Raw genomic sequence first — 17,888 nt, 5'->3', positions numbered from 1 at the left:
TGTAAAGTAGTTAAGACTGAAATCAAAATAATCAATATTTTTTTGAAGTTCATTGTCTTTATTGTAAAATATAGGATTATTTAACATCTATTTATTAATGTAAAAGTCACTAGATATTTTTTAGGATTATTATAATACAGAGACAATATTTTGTTTTTAATATTAATAGTTAGATACTATTATCATATTATAAATTATAATTCCAATTGAATTGATGTGAAAATTGAATTTAAAAATGAGCATTACTTTATCAACTTTATAGTAATTTCAATACATAAAATATTATTTTTAAATATTTATCTAAATCAAAAGTATTTAGAAAAATTATTTTTTATTATAATTAGTTATAATAGTCTATTATAATTATAATTATTCGCCAGCGAATAATATACTATTTACATATAAAAATTCAGCCTGAGACTTTATAGGTAATTTATTTTTATATAAATTTATCAATTTATTTTAATATATCGTTTATAACGGAATGTTTTATTTAGACTTTCTGAAATCAGCTCAATGTAGACACTATTATTTATCCAGCTGATTATTCTCCTCCCTGAGATCTTGAAGGATTTTATGTTTTTTGTATCTGTTTTAATTCAGTCAATCAAGAAAATGAATGAAGCTCTAAAGCTAAGCTGCAACATTCAGAATCACTCCATCGTTGATTGGCATGATCCATTTTGTCAATTGCATTTATAGAGTGTGCTTCACAATTCTGAATAGTAATGTAATTAATATAAATATAGAAATAATTTTGTTGAATATTAATTAACATTATTGTTTGTTACATACATGAAATGAAAGGGTTGATTGGTTAGTATAATCAGTTTTGAGTAAAGATGTGTGATTGTTTGGATGACAGAAAGCATCAGAGATATTAAGACTCTGGTCCACATTCTGATCCAGATAGTACCGGCTACTTGCTAAACTACATCCATGGGTTGTAACATCTGTAAATAAGTAAGTTTCCGTAGAATAAAAGAATGAACTTTTATACACAAGCAGTAATGATGGTGATTAAAGTGGGTTGGTTTCAAATAACATCAATGAAATAAGCATGTATAATTTACCCCATTGAAATAATTTTGAAAGTGCTTATGCTAACAAATTGTAATAACAAAAGTAAAATATTATTTTTATTATCGATTAGACTTTACAAAATTTTATCAATTGAGCTGTACAGGATCGGGGAAACACCTTGTGTACTCGCCATCGAGTGAGTAGATTGATGAATATTTTGATTTTGAAGTAGACAGGCCCATGGTAATTTCCACCAAGTTTGTGAATGTTTTATTTCTTCAATTTTTGTTGCATTACAACTACACGTACTATTACATCTACTCGTAGATCGTGCTCTCCATTTTTTACTACCTAATTTTGGCCATTTTTTTCTTTTTAGAGTTTGAGTAACTTCAGTTCTTACTTCGCCATTTAAAAAACAGTATAAAACAGCCACAAAAAATCCCTGAATTCAATAAATAAAATTAATAATATTTAGTAAAGCTTGAAAAATATCAATAAATTTATCAAACGTACTTGGAAGGATGCAAAAAGTTGATCACCCGTTAACCAAATGAGCTCTACTCGCTCATCAATACCAATGCTGTAAGATAATCCCAAGAAAACAGTATAATGCACTCCGAAAAGTGGAACAAGGACAAGAGTACTCCTAATCCATCGTCTAGATTGTTGCGAGGAAGGTGAATTTATTTTAAATTAATTAGATAAAAAATATTCAAGAGTTTTTTTTTTTTTTGCTTTCAAAAAGACTTACTTGTATCGATGTGTTTCTTCGGAAACTGACGATTTTAGTTTCGAGAATAGAACACGGACAATATTAACAAATAAAACAAAATTAATCTGGAAAATTTTAAATTATTATTATTGCAAAATCATGAATCCTGAAAAAATTATTATATATATATATTACTTACTAAAACAGAAAGTATTATAGGAATACGTATCGCTAAAAAGACGTAAGAGTTTTCATTTGTAGTCCAACAAAATGTATCTTCAAGTGAAACTCTCATAAAAATCCAAGGCAGGACAAAAATTGCTGGTAAACCTGGCAATATAATTTTTAATGACTAAATAAATAATATTCAATTATAAAATTATTTAAAATTGATTGAAAGGATTTTTTAAAAGTCAAAAAAGTTAATTTAAATGTAACCCAAGAATAGAAGAGCTTAAATTAATTCTAAAATAATTATTTTGCAGATAGGATACTGAAAAAAAATTTTAATTGAATCTTACCCCAGCCAAGTATGACGTAACCACCAATGCTCGAATTAGAATCAGTAAATAATGCAAAAAAGATTAAATTATGCAGGTAAAGACCTTCCATAAGAATCCAAGAATAATTAGCCAGTATAAAGTATTGCCAAATACTTGTAAAGGCTTTACAATGCCAATTACTTTCCAGACTATCATCAAACCAGTAACTTTCTCCATTTTTGATAATTACATCAGAAGACAATCCAATTCCAGAGATAAAAAGTATTTCTTTGAGTAACGCCATGAAAGCTCGTAGCATAAATGATACAAAGAGGTGCATATGAAGCATATTCCGTGGACATCGAAGTTTCCTAAATCCAATGTTTAAAATTTCTAAGGTGTCATATTTTAATTGTTTTTTATTCTATTTGATTTTAATCAGATAGATTATAACTTTGTAATTTACCTGTTTTAATCTCTTTAAATACTTACTTTATAGCAATTAGAATGCAGAAGGCTACAATAAGGGTTGAGAGAGAAACAGCATACCCAACAGTAGATATAAGTTTCACAACGGGTAAGTATTTCTGGAAAACAGTGTGCAATTAATTTTAAGTTATTTTGTTTCAAGTACTATTATAATTATAATTATGATTATTTTCATAGATCTGTTGAGTATTCTCAGATCTAGATAATGTAATGGTTCAAAGATGTTCTATGTCCCATTGATATTCTCAGTTAATGTCAAGTTATAGGATACCCTAGTGCTCTTGTTAGTATAATCATCCCTTTAGACTTGAGAGTAGCATATTTAGGTATTCCAATTCCGTACAAATTTCCTTCGAACAATATTCTTGATTGAGTTGGAAAATTTCATTGACGTTAATCAAAATCTTCACGCTTGAATATTAATTGATCATTCTATTGTTTCGAAACCATACTCCATAATTGAAGATATATTTCTAATTTTTTATGTTCTAATAAATTATGAATATCTTGTTTATAAATAATATTAATACTGTGTAAATAAAAATTTATCTTCATTGGTTTAAAATAATATTATAAAGATAAAGAATCGGATATTTTTATATATATAAATATTAATGAATATTGACATTGATCTAGAGTAGCAAAAAGGATCTAAATTGGATTCATTCCCAAGAGAAATCAAAATTACAGTGAGGTTTACCTTTATCAACGTGACATTGCCTGATTGTAGTTCCGGCATATCCATGAGAACGGTAACGAATTTTGCGCTGTAACATCCAGTATAATTACTCCATGTACTGTTAGTTTCCATACTCCAATACCATTGTCCATTCGAGTTACATTGTCTTGTTGCATTAGCCTGATAGGTAATTAATGAAAAATCGATCATTTTGATTTATATTAGCTTAATCTATTCAACAGATTTACTACGCCATTTCACCTGTAAATCAAATCCAGCGATATAATGGGGACAAGGAAGTGCTGCTAACTCTCCAGGAGCAGTAGAAGGCCAACAAAGAATACTATCCCAGATTTCTGGGCACCAGCCTGCAAAGTACAAGATGTTCACATGAACAGGATCCTTTGAACGTTCTAAGAGTTTTATGGTTCAATAGTTTTAATCGAAAAGTTTCTCAATACAACACCTCACCGACATTGAAGGTGTAGGAAATATATTTCTTCTTTTGCAAACCATCAGTTTGATGTTTCTGTTTTTTATACGTATTATTGTATATATAGTGTGGAAAAGAAGAATTGAAAAAGTTATAAATGACATTCTAATCCTAGTTATATTGCATTTCTCTGTCAAAGAGCTTTAAAAGCACAGAAATATTATATTACAAGCTTTTAGACTTTTCATTCAAAGTATTTTCTGTATAAAATATTATTTTTCCAATTAATATGCCTAAAATGTGTTAACAAGAAATATCAACTTTTACACTTTAAGTATATTAGTATTATAATTACGTCGTAGAAAATTTACTTCTGTAGTTTATCACATGAATAAATCTATATTCTTCCATTAGAAATTAGGGAAATTATATTAAAAATATTTTTTATAAATTATAAAGCCAATATACTCTATTTAATTAGGCTTATAATTACTAGATGTTATCTTATTTTTCTCTGTTATTGATTTTACAATAAACTAAATTCTTTTTTATTTGATTAATAACATTGACAATAGTTTGGAGTATTGTGGAAATACTTTAATATTCAATGAATAAGTAAATCGAAGTAGAGGAAAATTTACTAGGCTCTATACAATTCTATGAAATAAATTATGACTGTTTAATTCTGCCTATTGAAATTTACTGTCACATGATAAGGTATTTTATGTTGCCTTTTACAATTCAGTTTCAAATATATATATATATTCCCCAGTGAAATGTTTCATTTCACATAGCCACTCAATTGAACAGTACATATAACATCAGCAGATGTTTCTATAAATTTGATTTCACGATATTATCGACAGAATAAAAAAATCATAAAACAACTTTACTTATGAATTGGTAATATTAGTAATCGGTTTCATCTAATACATGAGTATAAGAATAAATTTAGAATTATATTAAAATTACAATTATTTTTAATCTAAAAGAAAAATATTTATTTTATGAAGAAACTAATAATAAATAACAGATGTTAAGATAACGATATTTCTATATGAATTGAATAATCTATCTATTTATAAAAAAAAAATATGTAACAAACTTGAAGTCTTTATTTCCTTTTTTGATTAACTTCACGGCAACATTACGTGATGTTATACATCTCTGTGTATTCGATAATTTTATCAGAATCACGAAAAATACTAGGGATATACGATCACTAGATTAAATCCAATTTTCATAAATAATATTTATTTTATGTTTTACTTATGTATGTTTTCAGATGTAAAGCTTTAATTGACGAAAGCTATAATTTATTTTAATCCATAAAAGAAATATTCAAAGTAAAATGATTTTATCAAAATTTATTTATGGCTCTTTACAACTATTTATTTATTTTACTGATTTTTGAAATTGATATTAATATAAAATTCATCGTTAAGTTGGTGTAACGGAGCATGAAAATAATAAAAACCATAAAGATGGCATTAAAGAAATTAATTTATGACGTCATTGATGTGAATTGAGTTTTTATCTTAAAATATTACTTATGTACATTTAGAATGCTCAATACTAAATCTTGATTGTTGAGGAGATGAGGATTAAACCGGTAGATAAGAGGAAACTGCAAAGTGACAACAGTATCTATCGATTATAAGACGATTTAGTTGTATGAAGCATACTAATGTGTACAGAGATAATAGTCCATTATGGTTTACTAGATCTCTCATTTATTCATGAGTATTTCTATGCATTTAGGCCATGAAAATTACATTTAATATAAAACTTAAATATTTTTAATTATAAAACTTTTAACTAAAAGATTATCAAAGATTTTACCTTTTTTAGGGATTGAACCATTGTTACATTTTTTTGCCTGCCACTCAAGCATTTGCTGCTGGATACTGGGGCTATTGAAATCGATGTCATCCTGAAAAGTTCAACAATGTGAGTGAAAAAAAAATCTTTTAATCTTTTTTATTATTCAAAAAATCACTTTTATAATAGGTTTTAAAACAGTTTTTTTTAAAATAAAGTCATGAAAAAAAAACCAGTCTTTGGAGATTGTGCTAAAATTTAACTCTTAATAGGAAACAATATCCTTAAAGACTCAATTATCTTTACTAGATGTAAAATTTATATGTAAGTTAACTATATTATGAGTTGGTTTCGCATAAGAGTAAAGAGAATAGTGAGTGTTGGTACCAAAATGTTATTATAGCCACAGGTATTGAACAAGTTGTTTTAGCTTTTGGCAACATGACTTTATAAACTCTTTGCCATGTGGTTTTTTTTTTATTTCATTTATGTTTTATTTAAAAGTGGGTTGATTAGTATAAAATGTGTTCTATAATAGCTAGTAGTTTTTTTTTCATAATTAATATCATAAATAAAAAATAACAATTAATTATAGAATATCTTGGTTGAGAAAAAAGTTAAGTTCACTTGTTTTTATCTTAAATACCTCATCTCATTTATTATAAATGTTTAGATAGTAACAAGAATGTCATCCCCTATTATATCGAATCAATGGTTTCGGATTACACTGTTTACTCTCTAAGTACTTTGAAGAGTATTAGTTTAGTAGTAATCGATTTTTGCCTTTTTATCATACTTAACCTTTTAACTTTTATTACTAAATAAGAAATTTATAATAAAGGTTAACATCCCCATCATTATCATCATCATCATCATCATCATCTATTTAGTGTCGTGATAAAGCTTGCGTGTGAAATGTGTTATGATTTTGACAAAAATTCTATGAAAAACTATATCGTGATCATTCACTCTATTCACTTGGAAGGATTTTCTAGGTAAATTTTTTTAAAAAAATGTCTTTTTTACATTTCTTTAACATTCAAACATGACATACTGTGACAGACTTATTATATACGACAAGTTTGATCTTCAACATTATATTCAGTTCGTTTCTTCGACCTCCGTTCATTCTTTATCTTCCATACCACAGTCAACTGTCATCCAAGTTGAAAATAGAAACTCCTTTCAGTTACTTATAATTTATTCCTACTTTATCAACTTTTTTTATCATGAAACCTGAAGGAGAAACGTATATATTTAGTAACTTACAATCCTATTGCGTGACTTCTTAGGTCACACGTAGAATCATCTCTATTTGTTCTAAATAAATTGTGCTGCTCTAGAATTTGGAGCAAAGATCTTATAAGTAACTAATGTATCAGATTGTTCAATTTTTATTCACATCTATTACTGGTCTATCACACTGTGTACCTTCACTTAAAAGTCAACCCCAATTATTTGTCATTAAGTGTAACCGTTAATTGTCTAGATCTCAACTCATTTATCAACAAAGACCAAAGCTGACTCTATGTAAATATCACTGTTTAAGTTTAAGTCTTTAGAAATCTCTTTAATTTATTTATCCCTTTTTTATTTTGTTTGGAAGTAAAAAGGTTCAAGAGTATTCTGTATATCTTTTTATCAGGATAAAAACTTACTGGGACAACCAACTCTTGAGATACGTAATTAATTGTGTTCAAGAAACAGTATGCTACTGAACTATGATATAAATAACATAGATAAATAAATATATGCTCCATGTAGTCTGATAATAAGCTATTTATAAGGTAAACAAAGTTAGCTATATTATACTGGTGATCGTGATATTTTCATCTTATGATTTCCATATATATCTTGCAAAATTCATAGAATTCAAATGTTAGCAGTTCATGACAATATTATTCCTGCTTGATTTAAAGAATTTTGTCTGTATAATAATGTGAAGATTATTAAGGTACAGAAATATTATTAGATGTGCATGAAAGAGCATGCAGATGTTGAATTTATTTTATATTTAACAACCTTTTCTAACATGATTCGATTTTTCTATTGAAAATCCAACAGCGTGTGGTGATTTTAATTTGGGATTGGTGTGATTCCAATCAAAAGCAGTGAAAAATGTTCAAATTTTGATTGACAAGACTTCATAAAAAGGACCTTTGTTATTCAAATCAATAAACATGACTTATTCGACTTATCCAAAGCAATCAATGTTTTTATTCTGTCAATATTGAGAATCTTATTAAAATAATTTACTAGGATTTCATCAATTTATGGGCAATTTTTGAAGAAAGTTGCCTGAAAAATTGAATTTTTTTATTAAGTATTGATAAATCTATCCAATCAGCTTACTAACTGGATTAATCAATACATCAATTTCTATCTATTTTATTATTCAAACAGCTTCAGATAGAATTAACTTGAGAGTTACAGAATTATTCCTATTTCCGTTAATCATTATAGCATTTTACATCTATCGACAACTCAGGCAATTGAATTATGAAAGAAAGTAACATGAAAGATGGATAGTATTTTTAAAAACTATTTAAAAATGTTGACCTTTTCATAATAAGTTGAGTACACATCTTCAAGGGATAAACTTTGAAACACCCACATGCTGAGGAATGCTCATGTACTATATCTCAAAGTGAGTTCAATTGATTTTTCAAGTTGAACAGTTGGTTGGTTCGTTTGAATGTATTTTGATGATAAACTTTAAGTGCTAATAGAGCATCTGATTATTCAAAAGAGAGTTTATTTTCTTGAATGAAAATGGCCATTTTCTTTGTGACTTTCGAATAATTTTCAATCAATTGAATTCGAGCTTAGAGTTCAATCAGTTTGAGAGTATGAAAGTAGAAATTACTAGAGTGTGGATGAAGTTGATGAAACTTTTATCTTTGCATAATTGGTTGTGAACTTTTGTTTTCTTTTTCCTAAAAGTTGTATTGAAAATAAATTTGATGGTTTATCAAGTATTTAGTGTTAATGAAAATTAAACAGAACAGTGTGCTAAATTGATGATATAACAGAAAGGTATTGAAAATGCTTTGAATTTTCAAACAATAATAATTAATGAGAATATTGAAAGTATAATTGAATTAAGAACACTCTAGTGAAAATGTAATATACTAATTGAGGAACTTAATTAACCAGCTTTTTTGTATTAATTGTTAGTGACCTTGATCAATTATATCTTTGTTGAACATTCAATTTTCATTAAAAAAGTTCTATGAATGCTCAAGCAGTTAACTCTAAAGGTTGATCATATTTGTTTCCTGAAAGTGTGAAATTACATCATTAAAAAATCATATTCATTAACTTACATGAAGGGACATGACGTTCATTTATAACCACCCTTTTCTTCCAACTATTCCACCTAGTCCTTTTTCTCTTTGACTGTAATCTGTAACAAATGAAAATTCAATTTAATTTTCCATTTCTATTTAATTGGTTGAAAGAAATTTTTTCGTTTGCTACAGTAAATTTATAAATCGTGAGAAAAATAAAGTACATAAAATTTTAAATAATGTTATAACTATTCTTAATGTCAAATCCCTCAGTGAATAGAGATTTTCTTCTGGATGAAACCTCTAATAAATTCATGCTATTATCAACTGATGAATTCATATTGCTCACTAGATCATTTTATCAAAATTTTTGAATTATTCAAAACGATATAACAAGATAATATTAAATAACAATTACATTTGTTAATTAAACGAATAAAATAGACTTCAATAGATATTGATGAGTTTCCTTATATTTTAACTTTATTGTTCCATAACTGAAATTGCCTTTTTAATTAAATTACAGTTTTGGTAATTGTCTAGAAAATTATTACTCTACACTGCAAATTATCTCTAATAGCGTGTTATCATCCATACTCTATAAGTAAATTGAAAAAGCACATTTTTTTCTTGGAGAATATCATTTGACCAATCCATGTATCATGAACAGACATCATGAAAATACATGTTGAAGATGTTGAATGATAAATAAAGTTTTTGAGATTTTTATTTTTCACAAACTAAAAGTGTTTACATGAAAGTTATTTCTGAAAAAATAAATAAATACACAGTGAGAAATGAAAAGTGTGAGCATTGCACTTTAGCTTTCGTGAGTGAGTTTATATTTACGGAACGTTGTGAAAGAAGTATAAATTTTCTTGGAGATAAAATATCGTGATCGCGACGGCAAGCACAAAACGTCAAGCACAACATTATGACTACTATGGATGATCCAATCATTCATGTTAGACGCCCACAAAGTGTATCTAACATTTTCCAATATTCTCTAGAGTAAAACTTGGAAAACTCCAAGGTATCTTTTTAATTTAACTTTGCTATTTTAATTTAGAATATAAATTTTAATTATAATTTTTACAATTTTATGTTATTTGTTTTTTATTTTTTTCGTTTCATTCCTTTAAATTAACTCCTGTTGATAATATTCTACATAATGATAACATAGATAAATAGATCATTATAATAAATAAATGATTACATTTGGTGTTAATTAATATTAATAGTACTATTTATTCGTGATTTATTGGTGTTTGCTTTAAAGACATAGTCCATTGAAATATACAATAATAAACGACAAGCATAAAGGTAGGAAAACTAATCAATTTGTGGAATAATGCAGACTGAACTCAAACAACTATTATGGTAGAGATATATTCTATTATTAATCATATTCTATAACATGTGTTTAATAGAAAGTTGTTAGCAAATTTGATGAGCTAGTTAGTATTATTAATTCTTATAACAAATGCCTCTAGTTAATTCATAATTAAATATCTATCATTATTTATTTATTTTAAACGTCAATAAGTATTGATATTGTGATAAAAAAAAATATCTATATATTAAACTATTTTTATGAAAATCCTGATAATAAAAGCAATATAGAGATATGGTAATTTTATGATAATTTTAGCTTTAAAGGGTCATACATAATGTAAGAGTATTTGAAAGTAGATAAATAATTGATTTAAGATCGAATTTAAAATCTCCTTGAAAAAAGATGTTTTGAATTAAAAGGGCGTAAAATGTAGAAATAGGTTTCAGTGTAAAGTAAATGATAGAATTTTTAATAAAATCTAATATTATAGATTTAGGTGTTGATTAACATATATAATCTTTCACCCATAGAAATTTTATTGAGAATTGATTAGGATAATTTACATAATCATACTAAAATTATTATCAGTATATCTTTAATATTAAGACGTTATGAATAATAATTAAAATTTTTCTTTATTATGTATATTCTTATATATATATATTTATCTTTGAGTTTAAATAGATCTAGTAGGTTCAATGAACTTTATCGATTGGTATTATTATAAATTATTTAATATCAAGCAGAGAATTCGAGAGGTTTTCCCTTGTCATGATGTCTTATCTATCATGCACGTGACAAAATAGATAGAGTCCTGAAAAATGAAGATGATCGTAAGCAAGAAAAATGATGCACGTTTGTCATCGGATGTGGAAAACATATTCTTTTTTTTTTTTTTTATTTTTTTTTCTTTACATATATATTTGATTAATTTCATTTTGTACAGCAGACTATGTTGTAGTTGATATTTTTTTTTTTTTTATTCAATATAATCTGTATCCTATTTCTAATAAATTTCATTTAGAGAACATGAATTTGGATTGTTGGATCAGTGAAAAACGACTTTTGTTTAATGAAAATACTTTTTTTTTTTCACTTTTTTGTGTATGGATATGTGAAATAAAATTTATTTGATCAATAGAATTCATTGCTAATCTATTAAGAGTTATTTTTAATTCGTTGATAATTTTTTTTAAATGAAAAAAATTATTTATTAAATGAATAATTTCTGATTGGGTAATATTTATCAGTAAGAAATTTTTCATTTTTACCATATCTCTATATTTTAATAACTCTGTCGAAAGTTAATAAATATAAATTACTTTTGTACTATGCAACTGCAGTCAATATAAAAAGATAAAAAAGATGACTTTATATTTATTTTGAGTTTTCTGCAACTTTGTCATTTCGTTACCATTTATTTGAATTAAAAAATAATTGGAAATACCGTGATAGAGATAAATTTATCGATATTTGATATTACATTGTCATGTCATCTAGTATTTTAAAATATAATTCATTATAAAATTTATCTTATTGATTTTAGAGTGAAGAATTGAAATATTTTTTTCTTCTTTCATTACTTATTATCTTATTACACATATTTGAATATTTCTACATTTAATTTTAAAATCAATATATGATTGAAATAGCTGAGTACTTTCCAACTAGTTTCATGTCAGTTGACTGTTCAAAATGGAATGTTGGTCAATAAAAATGGTGCATTGCCAGAGATATAATTTATTCTGATAGTTGCATTATGTTCGAAATAGAGTAAAATATTATCAAATACTAAATTAAATTTTATTTTACATTTTTGTCAATTATTTATCAATTAAAATTCCAACTTAACTGTGTAAAATATTAATTATTTTGAAATTTTTATCAACAATATTAATTTAATTTCAATTATTCTCTCTAAAATATTCAGTTTAACTTTTATTTAAATGTATAAATTAGAGTTACTGTATCATATTCATCACTTTGAATACATTATTCATTTCATGTTTTAATTAATACAATAATTGAACAATATTTCCTCACATCCCTCTGTAACTAATACAATTATATTAATGTTTAAAGTATTTTTAGATAAATAAAACTAAAAGTAAATAATTATTACATAAACTTTAGCATATTTTTTATCACTTGTAATAACAATAATACTATTTAGAACGTTAATTTATTCCTACAAAAAGTAGTTAAAATCATTTGTTCCAACAGAATGATAGGTCTTTATTTTGCAATTAATTACATATCCTGCATCTGGTTAATTAAATTTCATTAACCAATGTTCAATGTTGAGTAGAAACGTATAAAATGCTTGAATGTCCATAGGATATCGGTTTATACGTTGATCAAATTAATATCACAATTTCAATCTAATGATTTAGAAATTTTTTTATTTTCATCTTCTAAAAAGCAGACACTTTTTTTCTACCGATTGTTTTTGATTTATTACTTTCCATCCTTGACACAAAAATTCGTGAATTTTTTCGATTTTCTTTCCTACTAGTTCTGTTCGCTTAAGTGCTTTCGAGGTACGTGATAGGTCGTCTGTAAAATTTTATAGAATGTCTAGATTGGCACTTAGAGAATATCCTTTCGAATTGTCACCATTTTATACTATTTCACGGCATGTCAAATCTTATTCATATGAAGCCTCTACACACGATTTTATATCGTTAACAAGTATTTTATCTATTTCTTCAATTCAGATTCAGTCAACTTGCAATCTTATCATATTGCGGTTTAAATTTAATCTGATATTACTTACAAATAAGTGCCCAGAGTAAAATCAAGTGATAATTACATAGGAAGCTACGGAAGAAAGATTATCAAAGATGATATTAGTTTTGTGATTAAACTTGACTAAAGGTACCTTGATATATTGCATCAAGTTGACATAAATTTTATCAATATCCATCAATTGATTAAGAATTAATCTTTCTAATAATATTTATCCAGGATTTAATTTCCCGATTATAATTATATTTACTAAAGCTTGATAAAAGTGACTTAATTAGCTGAGATTTCATCAAGTAATACCAGTACTCTATTATCGCTCATGACTGACAGTACACTTCTTGCGTGACCTGCTCTAAGAGTCTCTTACAATTAGAATAAGCTTCACTGAATTAGATCAGTTTCTACCTTTAGACTACATTATTTACAATGAAATGTCTTTTTTCTTAGTTTGCTTTCCAGTAGATAAAATTATTTTGTTGAAGATTGTTAATGTCAAGAACACGAATGATTTTGTGATAAGAATGACTTGGTATTAAAAGCTTTTCCAGCTATTGGAAAATAATATATTGAGGTTGCTTGGGTGAGATGATAATGTGTTGAAAAAAATCCATTTTTTTTTTGACGTAAATATGCGTCAGAAGAATTTTTAGTTCGAAGATGACGTTTTCTTGTGTCATGGTCAGTTACAAAATCTATAATTTACTTCACTTTATTTTTGATCCATTCTTGAATTATTTATTTTTTATTTTTATCTATATTTTTTCTATTTTTTACTTTATAATGATCTCAGTTAATTAAATTTAAATATTGAAAAATAATTATTTATTTTTAGTTATTATTTAAAGTTGATATATAAAGTGTGAAAAAAATCATTGAGATGATAAGAATAAATTTCTAGGTGTAAATGAACTAAAAAAACTAGTGTAAAATATTCTAAATGTATCTAATATTTAATACAAACACAAATGTTTTTGTAAATTTATGAGAATGTTCTCATGTTTCCGGTGGCGTGCAGAGTTTTTATAGGCACACAAATTATAATCTATAAATAATTAACGTCATCGTATGTAGAACTGCGTGCAAGCTGTGTTAGGACTATTTCAAAAGTTTAAATGACCTCATCAAATAGTTTTACCCTGGAAGGTTTTCTTTTGTCCTCGTTGTTGTTGTTGTTGTTTTTTTTTTTTTTTGAAATAACTTTTCACTCACAATTAGACACTTTCTAATTAATTGCAATATTTTTTTTTCCGTCAACATCATTTTTTTAATGGTTTATTATATTTATTTAATCAAATATAACAATATTATAATGATATAATTAAATTTTGATTAAATTAATTTTTAAAATAAAACATGAAATTTTTAAATAAATTTATAAAAGAACATCTCTTATCATTTGATGTATGCTTTTTTCTATATGATATAAAGATACAAATTTTTATTTTATTCAGAATAATTCAATAATGAAAGTCTTTGAAAATGAAAAAATTTTAACAATGTTTTCCTTTGAAATAAAAATATTCTATAAATGTAATAAAATAAAATTTGTTTTAAAAATTTAATAATTGAAAATATTCATTATTATATTTATGAAACATAAATCCTTCACTAAAATGAAACTTGTTTCTCAGTAATATAAATTAAACATTAATTATTTTTATGAAATAATTTACCTCCTAAAAACAAATAAACTACTTTTTTGTTTTTTTTTTTATAACTATAAATAAATATACTAACATCATTCATATCTTTTTTTTTATCTACATAACATTGGAATAATTCTTCTATGATGAATGAATAGTAGAATAAAAAACGGGAATGTTAAAAATGTGACTGGTACGGTTGTCTGGCCATTAAAGGGTGCTATCACTGCACCAGTTACAAGCTATGTTGATTCTTAATAATTAATTTGAGTGCCACTCTTTACTCTAAACTATTTTACTTTTTTTTTCTCTCATTATTATTGTTATTATTATTACTATATAGAGGATAATATATAATACTGTTGATGTGTTTTCTTATACTTTTTTGCAGACTTTTAAGTTCATAACTTTTCAGACATATCATAGTACACTTTTTTCTGATTCGTAAGATTTTATTAGTTCTGTTGTAGAGAACTTTTGTATTTTCAGAGTGTCCGAGACAATTTTTCAAAGTACACTCACTCCCTTTGAAAGATTTTTATCAGTAAATCTATCTATCTCTCAACGATACAACCCTAATACTCTTTGTAACAAACTTTTTGACGTCATATTGCTGCAAGGCTATATTTATTAAACGTTTTCTATATATTTTCCACAAATTTTTATAATATTTATAATAATATTTTTATAATAAGTTATTTTTATTTCTAATATATATGCAAAACATTTTATGAGATTGGATGTATTACTTATGGTTTGGCTCAAGGATATCATATCAATAATATCCAAGTTTAGCACTAAAAATAAAACCTGAATGAAAAAGCTATTTGTTTTTTCTTCTTTTTATCATTCTAAGTTTACAGCAAATTAATTCATCAATAACTAATAACTGTGTCTACTATAAAATCATGTAAAATGACCTTTACAATAGCTGCTAAATTCACTGCTATTCTCCAATAGCATTGGTATCAATGAAAGCCAATCAAAAGTGATGATTTGTATTTCCCTGAATGAAACAGTGAATAAAAAAAAGCCATTTTTAAATCAATAGCCTTAATCTTGATGGATAATACAACGATTTTTTATTATCCTTGTTAGATTATGATCACAGATAATCTTTAGAATCAATGAAAAAAATGACCAAAAAGGTGGCATGAGTACAAATGATCAATCCACCCTAGATCATGGTACCAAATGTTATGTCACGTTCAGATTGATTCTATTTTCATAATGATCCTGATAACAGAGATTGTTTTTTTGTTTTTTTTTGTTTTTAATGAGATCCTGAACGCGTCGTCGAGTAAATTGTCCCCCATAGCAATTCCAATACTCGATTCAGGTCATGTAATGACGTTTCTTCATTGATGGTTAAAGACCGATTCGTTTCTCTAACCCCTCAAGACAATTTTTTTCATTCTTCAAACTTGTTTTATCTTTAGTGTCATTCAAAAAAAGTAATCCCTTTTGTCAAGAGAACGACAAAGCGATTTTATTAACTTATTCTATATAACAGTTGTTTTTGAAGATAACAGAATATTCTAGTAGTCACTAATGAAAAAATTATATTATAGAATAAATTGAATTTATATATTCTTTTTGAGGAATTGGAACTCAAAAATTCGTTTATATTTGAAGAGTAGTAAACAAAAGAATGAAATATGTTTATGTTATTTCTTGATTATGATAAATATGTCTAGAATTTATAAATGATAATTCCTCAAATAGATCAGAGATTATTTCTTCATAGATAGGATTTACTTAGACTTCATAGAACTCTCAATATGTAAGCTTTAATTAATTGAGATCAGTATATCATGATGATGTAGTATGTACATAGCATGTATATGAAAATATAATTATGTTCAAGTCGGAATTAATTAGATCAAGTAAATAATGTACAATTTACTTCGACAAGACTAAATTATTGTGTTGAATAATGTCTTTAACTTGCACCTTCAACTTCACTGAAAAGTTTTTCATTTTACTTTCTACTGGAACTGGTGAGTTAATTAAAATTTTTATTTATTTTGACCTTTATGCTATTGAATAATACTGAAATACTCTATGATCCTCATGCATAATAATATTTATTATTTATTTATTTTAGAGAAAAAAAAATTTTTATAAAATGTAAACATGAGTATTAAAATATTTTTAATAATAAATCCCACTATTTTCAAGGCATTTAAAATTTGATAAAATATTGAAAATTTATATTTACGTTTTCAGGTAATGTGGGTGTATAAATTTGATGAGCAACCTGGGAATAATATAATTTAATATCATTCTTATTGTTTGACAAATTAATTCTTGTTGAATTTCCCACACTTTTTATCAACTTATTTTCATTGATATTTAATGTTAATAAATAATTAAAAATTCATCATCTTCTAACTCATCACTGCACAAAATAAATATTTTCTTTGCAATAAAAATTAATGCTAACTAAATAACCTCAAGATGTCTAAGTGAAAAAAAAAGAAGAAATAACGGTTGAAAATCATAATAAAAAAATAAATAAATATTAATTATTTTACTCACCTTTTAATTGTAGTATAATTATGATGAAACAATTAACGATGTAATATTCTGTCCATGTTGAATTGATTTATATGATTATTGTTAATACGAAATAATATTCAGGAAATTTCTAAAGCACTCTGTGTCTTTATGGTGATTTTAAAGTCACTCATACTATGAAATCAATTAAAAGAATAACTTTGTAACTTGATTATAAAATTAATATATAATCTTAGAATAAAACTCAATATGTATTTATCAAGTATTGATACGTTCGATCACTGTTTATATGGATTATCGGCTCTCTGATATTTACTTCAATGACAGCTTTGAAGACACTTGTTCAACGCAAACGCTGGAATGTTTTAATTTTTCGAGTATTTATCTTGATAATAATAATAATAATAATAACAATAATAATAATAAAATATAAGTATCAAACTACTGTTCCTCATTAACGTATTTCAATTCACTTGTCACTTTTAAAATTAAAAAAAATATGTCGAATCTAAAGTTAATATCTTGAAAAACAGATGAAATAATTTTCAAATTTTGTTTCAATTAACTCACATTTCAATAGTATTCTAATTCAAATTTAAATAACTCCATTAGTTTATTCAATTATATAACTTTTTTTCTTCAAATGTTGAAAAAATCTTCTTATACTATCATTTATTTTTCTCTTTTTATTTCAAATAAATTTATTCTA

The 17,888-nt window shown here is 25.5% G+C and overlaps 1 protein-coding gene and 1 long non-coding RNA gene across 4 annotated transcripts; one reads left to right on the top strand and one right to left on the bottom strand.

The window, feature by feature from the left end:
* Positions 1 to 400: 400 nt before the first annotated feature.
* LOC118069162 (parathyroid hormone/parathyroid hormone-related peptide receptor-like) lies at positions 401 to 17,783 on the bottom strand. 2 transcript variants are annotated; one of them, XM_035087080.1, is made up of 14 exons: positions 17,750 to 17,783; positions 17,201 to 17,534; positions 8,969 to 9,048; positions 5,664 to 5,754; positions 3,650 to 3,756; positions 3,410 to 3,568; positions 2,713 to 2,807; positions 2,260 to 2,591; positions 1,938 to 2,068; positions 1,778 to 1,863; positions 1,540 to 1,684; positions 1,201 to 1,468; positions 796 to 953; positions 401 to 718 (listed from the first exon to the last, which is right to left on the bottom strand). In XM_035087080.1, exons 3-14 carry the CDS (start codon positions 8,987 to 8,989, stop codon positions 608 to 610), a joined length of 1,704 nt encoding a protein of 567 aa, XP_034942971.1. In that variant the 5' UTR covers positions 8,990 to 9,048; positions 17,201 to 17,534; positions 17,750 to 17,783; the 3' UTR covers positions 401 to 607. The 2 variants fall into 2 exon arrangements, 1 of the variants encoding a protein (XP_034942971.1); XR_004690585.1 differs by lacking the exon at positions 17,750 to 17,783 and having other exon boundaries at positions 1,214 to 1,468; positions 17,201 to 17,735.
* LOC118069168 (uncharacterized) lies at positions 993 to 3,838 on the top strand. 2 transcript variants are annotated; one of them, XR_004690586.1, is made up of 5 exons: positions 993 to 1,703; positions 2,224 to 2,335; positions 2,429 to 2,618; positions 2,720 to 2,797; positions 3,631 to 3,838. It is a non-coding gene; the product is annotated as an uncharacterized lncRNA (long non-coding RNA). The 2 variants fall into 2 exon arrangements; XR_004690588.1 differs by lacking the exon at positions 3,631 to 3,838 and adding an exon at positions 3,346 to 3,457.
* Positions 17,784 to 17,888: the final 105 nt, after the last annotated feature.

The sequence above is a fragment of the Chelonus insularis genome, unplaced genomic scaffold (genome assembly GCF_013357705.1).
Source record: "Chelonus insularis isolate UGA/USDA-ARS -01 unplaced genomic scaffold, ASM1335770v1 contig_128_pilon, whole genome shotgun sequence".
Taxonomy (NCBI): domain Eukaryota; kingdom Metazoa; phylum Arthropoda; class Insecta; order Hymenoptera; family Braconidae; genus Chelonus; species Chelonus insularis.
This window is presented reverse-complemented; position numbering and strand designations above follow the sequence as displayed.

Coding starts and splice junctions, on each gene's coding strand:
- LOC118069162 (XM_035087080.1), bottom strand. CDS start 8,989: ATGAACGTCATGTCCCTTCAT. Junction 3,757..5,663: donor TGGTTCAATCCCTAAAAAAG/GTAAAATCTTTG, acceptor TGTACTTTGCAG/GCTGGTGCCCAGAAATCTGG. Junction 954..1,200: donor CTCGATGGCGAGTACACAAG/GTGTTTCCCCGA, acceptor ACTTATTTACAG/ATGTTACAACCCATGGATGT.